Source organism: Anoplophora glabripennis, unplaced genomic scaffold (assembly GCF_000390285.2).
Source record: "Anoplophora glabripennis isolate ALB-LARVAE unplaced genomic scaffold, Agla_2.0 scaffold29, whole genome shotgun sequence".
NCBI classification, from domain to species: Eukaryota; Metazoa; Arthropoda; class Insecta; order Coleoptera; family Cerambycidae; genus Anoplophora; species Anoplophora glabripennis.
In genome coordinates this window covers 603,240-610,258 of record NW_019416257.1, presented here as the reverse complement: position 1 = coordinate 610,258, position 7,019 = coordinate 603,240, and the positions used below count along the sequence as shown (strand labels likewise).

Below are 7,019 nucleotides of genomic sequence, written 5' to 3'. Positions count from 1 at the left end.
AGCTATTTTTATTACGAACAAAATCATGTCCTAAGCATTTTTTCGTACAAAGTCATCCCGCTGAGTTATTAAAAGAAAACTAGTAAAAAATTAGTTTTTTCAAGATTAAATTTTTAATAACTTTTTTCCTGATAAAATATTTTGTCAGCAAATTAGCCTGTTATTGTACTCATCATTTCAAGTATTCCTGTGTAGTTATTTCTGAGTTATCAAGGAAATGTCACCAACAGTAAACTTTTCGGCCTGTGCCGACTGGACTATAACTCGAGACGAGTTTCAGGAAATGATTTTCCTTTGCTGGGATTATCCTTCAGGATGTAAGCTATCTTGAAACAAAATTTTATGGGCTTGTAATGATAAATTTAAATGAGAGAAAATCTCTCTAACTCTCCATTATAGGACGATTTATTAAAGATCTAATAGGTATTAGTAATATTTTAATATTAACAATTATTTTCTAATTTTTCAGAAATCGGGAATAGTAATGGATATCGAGGCTGGAATGCAAGTTAATATGTTGTTGCAGCCAGTAAAATATATCAAGTAAGTATTTTACATTAACTGGTTTTGATGAGAACTAAACATATGTACAGGGTGAGTCAACGCTGTGGCAAAGTTGATTTATCGCTAGTAGGCCAGTCAGTAGAGCGTTAAATCAGTCATTTTGTGACAAAAATACTAGTAGCAAACGGACTGTGCCACCATATAAAAGACAGTCTGTAGATACGAGTATATGCATATGTGTTTCCTACTCCAATTTACCATTATTTAATTTTTTATAAACATTTTTATGCAAAAAACGCATTTAGTTTTTTGCTTATAAAACCTAAACTAACGAAGCAATCTGAATGCTATAAAAAGAACATTTGTAGGGAATACGAATAAAACGAGAGGTCAATCGATTCGATCGGATAATTAGAAACGGAGAAAACCTCGAAAAATCGGAAAATTTAGCGTTCTTTGAAAAATTCATTACACCGCCATTTTTTCAGTTGTAGGGCCTATGCACAAAAGTAATAAATTATATGTACTGTGCACAAAGCAGCCGCTATCGGACCATTAGTTTTAGGCACAATTGCAATTTGATTTTTTTGGGGCACTATTTTGCTAAGTATCTGTATTCGTTGGAGGTAGTTCGATTTTAATTTTTCAGCCGGATTTTAAAAGTAGAAGTATAATACTATCAAAGATGTGATCTGAGGTCCATCAGAAATCCCTTCCCGCAATATCGCATCACTTAAATTGGGGAACTGATCTATGATATACTTAAAGCATTGAGCATCTTTGGTTCTTAGAGTATATACTACTGGAGGCAGCGTCCCAGTGGTCGAGAGTGTAGCAGAGGTTTAGAGAGAGGGGTATAGGAGTGAATATGCTATCTCTCTCTAGCAACATGCAGTCGCGTGCTCCTAAAGAGAGATAGCATATACCTTCATATACCTCTCTCTCTCTCTGTGACTCTCTCTCTCTCTCTCTAAACCTCCGCTACATTTTCGGCCTCCAGTAGTATATGCTCTAAGCTTTGGTTAGAGCTATTTTCCATTGTTTCGTGAGTTTCAATTTAATCTACAGATGTGAAATAAGGCTTTTTAATGAATCAATACGTGGCTCATGTTTCATATTCTAAAACCCATCATCGAAGGCTTCACGTAATGTTTTTTTCGATCCTGACTACCCCATTCACATAAAAACCAAGGAGTTTTTGTGAATACTGATTGTTGGCCCAGTATTATTGTGATGATTCTCACAAATTTGCCTTTTATATTGTTTTTATTTGATCCTATGTAAGAGTATCCTCAGATTACGGCACTCTTCTTTCAATGTGCTTTCAATGATGGCCGGATACACTTTTGTATTGATTCATGCTTCTCATTGACGAATCAATAAACAGTCCACTCCACTCGTTAGGTTTATAACATCCATGTTTGAACCGATTCATATATCCAACGATATCATTACAGTAACCTAAGGAAAATTCTTCATCGTTAGAAAAATATTTACGAATATTCCTTATTTCTGTAGCGATAGTAAGAAGCTTTTACTTTTCCCGCTTGCTTAGTATTTTTTTAGCCATGATACTAGGAACTCTGCTCTATCCTCTGTCAGGCCCAAATCTCGAATATCATTTACTTTTTCTTGGAATATTGTTCCTGTTTTTTCACAACGTGATATGGAATATATTCGTCATCACTAGTACTATCAGTGATAGTTGCATCGCCACCCAAATTTCTTCCTTTCTTAATATCTTGGTGAAACCTCTCTCTCGCCTCAAACCCAATCAAATTTTTCACTTTGAGCTTCAAAACCAAAAAATTTCTATAAGCATCTTTTGAATGTTAATGATCTTTTTCTATTAGAAAGTATTTAGTAGACCTGATCGATTCTAACGGACATCAGATTCGGATTCAACGACCCCAAAAACGTAGGTTTACTTTGTTTTCAATTGATTCGCTACATTTGATCTTGAACTGACCTCAACCTAGATCTTTGAGTTAAACGGACACCGAATTCGGATTCAGAGACCCCAAAAACTTATCGATAAGTAGATTTACTTTGTTGGCAATTGATTCTCTATATTTGACATTGAACTGACCTTAACACAGAGCTAATCGATGGATTCCGATTCAGCGACCCCAAAAGCGTAAATACGTAGGTTTAGTTTGTTGACAATTGATTATCTACATTTGATCTTGAAGTGACCTTAAATCAGAGCTAATCGTGTCAAACGGACACCGGATTTGGATTCGGCGACCCCAAAACTATATAGATACCATGGTCTTGTCTTTCGGACCTCCCACTTTTTTTTGTGGGGCTGTGTTATTTTTAGTCCTGTATCCAACTGGTTTTTTCTTAAGTAATGGCATTAGTCTGGGATATTTTTCGATATCCTTTTTCATAGCCAAAGTGGTTTTCAACATGAAATAATAGCACCAAAATTGAGATTCTTTTGGTTTTAAAATAGTCAGAAATAAGCGATTTAAATATTTTCATACCATGACGTGAAGCTGTTATATTCCTTTTCATACCCTGACCTAGACCTTTCAGGCAGCAAATCTTTTGGTGACTCTTTCACAATTTTTGAAATCTCCAGATCAGAATCGCTTGAACTTACTTCAACATCTTGTGGAAAAATTGTGTTTGAATAATAACAGAGCAGTTGTACCTTGCCACGCTATTGAACCATCCTTCATATGAAACACAGACATTAATTTTTTCTTTATTCAATCGACCAAATTGTAGCGACTGTTTTGATTTCTTCTTCCAGCTTGTACGAGAACGTGCCGAGGATTTACGTGCCGATGTTCTACTTCACACAGCGAGTAAACCTCACCGACGAGCTGGCCTCGAATCTGAGGCTGATACAGAACCTGCCAGAATACTTCAATTACACAGTGCTAATATTAGTCGGACTGGGCAGCATCTGCGTCTTATGGGGACTGTGTTCCTGCTTCTGCTGCTCCACATCNAATAATAATAATAATAATAATAGTAATTTATTAGCCCAACAGAAGTAATTCCATTTATAGAACTAAATTACATTGAAATAACTACATAATATAAAAAACTCAATAACATCAGAAGAACAAAAAACAAAGAGAAGAAGAAAGATACAAAAGTTCAGTAAAGTGTTAATTGAATATACTTAACCTAAGACATGTAACTTGAAGCAAAGAGAGGCATCAATTACGATCATGGTTTACTATACTCATACAAAACATTTTAACTGAACAATCGTTTATATCGCAAGTGTTACAGATAAAATTAAATGTCTTGCACATAAAATAAACTGGGGACTTTAACAATAAGTTTGTGCAAGCCCTTGGCAAATAAAAAGTTGCATGATTCCTCATCTCAGCGCGTGGTACTAGAAAACTTAGTTGTTCTAGCAAATCTGGGCAATCGATTTTATTGTGAATTAGATTATAAAGGAATTTTACCGACTGACAACGCCTGCGGGTTTCTAATGTTTGGAAGTTAAACATATTTAATAATGTATCGTGATTGAAGCCCTGAGTCGGATATACATATACCAATAGACTTAAAAGACAAGAATTTCAAAAAACGCCTTAGAACATTTTTAAGGGCATCAGAATGTAATTGGTAATAGGGATTCCAAATCAATGAGCAATACTCAAGCTTCGATCTAACATACGCCTAATACAGAATTTCCAAAGCTTTGATATTAGTAAACGAATGACAATTGCGGACTATAAATCTATAAACCCGCTCATTTTCCTGGCATGTGATTGTGTTTGATAAATGTGATCAACAAAACTCAAACGGGAATCAAATAAAACTCCTAAATCTTTAATTGTTTCCACAGATTGCAAACTCTGTTTATTAATTTTATAAATACATTTCTCAAAATTTATCTTTCTGGTAAATGTAACCACTTTACACTTAGCAACGTTAAGTTCTAACCTAATTTTCTTACACCACAGTTCAATATTGGCCAGATCATTCTGCAAGATTAGGTTATCTGAGGTATCATCAATTTTCCTATATATTTCCAAATCATCAGCGACAATTAGATTTTCACATTTCAAGACAGAACAAATGTCATTGATAAAAATTAGGAAGAGCAATGGGCCTAAATTGGATCCTTGGGGGATGCCTGATGCTGCAGTAAGTCGCTAAGATTTATATCCATTAAACGCAACGAGGTAGACTATATCTTTAATATAAGACGAAAATAGGTCCAACAATGCAGAGCTAAAACCAATTCCTTGTTTTTCAACAGAATGCGATGATCTATTGGATTAAAAGCCTTATATATGTCCGTGTAGACTGCATCTACCCTGCCATGAGAGTCCAAAATGTTTGATAAATATTGAGTAAAAACTAGGATGTTACTTTGGGTAGATTTTTTTAAATATGTAGGTTTAGTTTGTTGACAATTGATTATCTACATTTGATCTTGAAGTGACCTTAAATTAGAGCCAATCGTGTCAAACGGACACCGGATTTGGATTCGGCGACCCCAAAACTATATGGATACCATGGTCTTGTCTTTCGGACCTCCCACTTTTTTTTGTGGGCTGTGTTATTTTTAGTCCTGTATCCAACTGGTTTTTTCTTAAGTAATGGCATTAGTCTGGGATATTTTTCGATATCCTTTTTCATAGCCAAAGTGGTTTTCAACATGAAATAATAGCACCAAAATTGAGATTCTTTTGGTTTTAAAATAGTCAGAAATAAGCGATTTAAATATTTTCATACCATGACGTGAAGCTGTTATATTCCTTTTCATACCCTGACCTAGACCTTTCAGGCAGCAAATCTTTTGGTGACTCTTTCACAATTTTTGAAATCTCCAGATCAGAATCGCTTGAACTTACTTCAACATCTTGCGGAAAAATTGTGTTTGAATAATAACAGAGCAGTTGTACCTTGCCACGCTATTGAACCATCCTTCATATGAAACACAGACATTAATTTTTTCTTTATTCAATCGACCAAATTGTAGCGACTGTTTTGATTTCTTCTTCCAGCTTGTACGAGAACGTGCCGAGGATTTACGTGCCGATGTTCTACTTCACACAGCGAGTAAACCTCACCGACGAGCTGGCCTCGAATCTGAGGCTGATACAGAACCTGCCAGAATACTTCAATTACACAGTGCTAATATTAGTCGGACTGGGCAGCATCTGCGTCTTATGGGGACTGTGTTCCTGCTTCTGCTGCTCCACATCCAAGGACAAACTGAAGATCAGCGAGAAGATCCAAATGAATACTCACTGCGAAGAAGTGCCATTGAATGAGAAGCTATGACAGTACCTAGTTAATTAGATTTTTGTAATTTGATGTTACTGTAAGTCGTTATTTTTTATTTATAAATAAATTTTTAGATACTTTAAGAGTTTCATTCCAATGGGAAGTAGTCTCGGGCAAAGTACAAACCCATAATCCTGGATATATGAGGAAATGTAACACAAAAGTCTAAGTCTGTAGTTCTGTTGTAACACATTATCTGGGACATGCAGATTAGTGTTACAAAGTCACCTGGAGTTTTTTCTCGTTTTATCCACAGTGAAAAAACATTACGTCACAGCAAAAGTAGGTTGGATCAGGGACCAGACCAGTATATACCATTCCCATAATTCTTTGACACGCTAAATTCGATTCTAAAATCAAAACTCTCGAATTAGTTTATGTTTTGACCCTAACATCTAGAAAGCGGTTTACGAGATTTCAAACTGATATGAGTAATCAGTGATGAAAAATACATTGGAATTCATTATTTCATTCCACCATAATCCCACAACCCTATAGTTCCGTAACCTAGTAACTGTAACCTGAGGGGTTATTTCTTTAATTATCTATCTTTAATTAATTATCTATTTAATGCTCGAAAGAGTTACTATTTAATTCTCGAAAGAGTGACTACTTAATTCTCGAAAGGGAGTTTATTTAGTTATCGTTATACTTTAATTAACACGTGGGAACTTAGAAATGTTGTATGTTCAGAAAATTACTTCCAAGCACTTACCATTTCATTGCTTACGTGGGATGTAATCCAGTGGCTGGCTATACAGGGTAGCACTGAAGTTGGAGAAACAAAGGAAACACAAAACTTCCAGGAAGGGTTTTATTAACAATAAACAAAACAAACAAACAAAATAAAAACACAACGGCTCGACGACATTATTAATTAATTGATTCAATCGCGACAGCGTACCGAGATTCAGGGAATGCGCGCTCTATACAAAATTTGAAAAACTATCAAAATTAATTAATTAGCCCGAGACTTTAAAGTTAATAATTGGTCTGCTCAATGTGAAACTTAAGACGAACTGCCGTTTTCTTGCAGATCCCTCTGGAATTCGCTTTGACCACGCCCATTTCTTAGGTTCAGAAGTTTCGGTTCTTATCTTATTGGCGGGGACCTGAATATCGGGACGCTTGTATATTTGTCTAATTGACTGAATTTACATTTATAACAATAATTATATGACTTACTAGTAACCCTAGCCTTCCCCTATGACTCCGCGTAGCAATTACGGGACGGATTAGTCGAT

At 35.4% G+C, this 7,019-nt stretch overlaps 1 protein-coding gene across 1 annotated transcript in view; it reads left to right on the top strand.

Annotated features, from left to right (window-relative positions):
• LOC108908732 (protein peste-like) overlaps positions 1–5,853 on the top strand; it is a 60,782-nt gene extending 54,929 nt beyond the window's left edge. Inside the window, exons 8-9 of the mRNA XM_023457278.1 lie at positions 3,266–3,463; positions 5,691–5,853. Of these exons, the coding sequence (XP_023313046.1) occupies positions 3,266–3,463; positions 5,691–5,772 (280 nt within the window). The 3' untranslated portion in view covers positions 5,773–5,853. The remainder of the gene's footprint in view (positions 1–3,265; positions 3,464–5,690) is intronic.
• Positions 5,854–7,019: the final 1,166 nt, after the last annotated feature.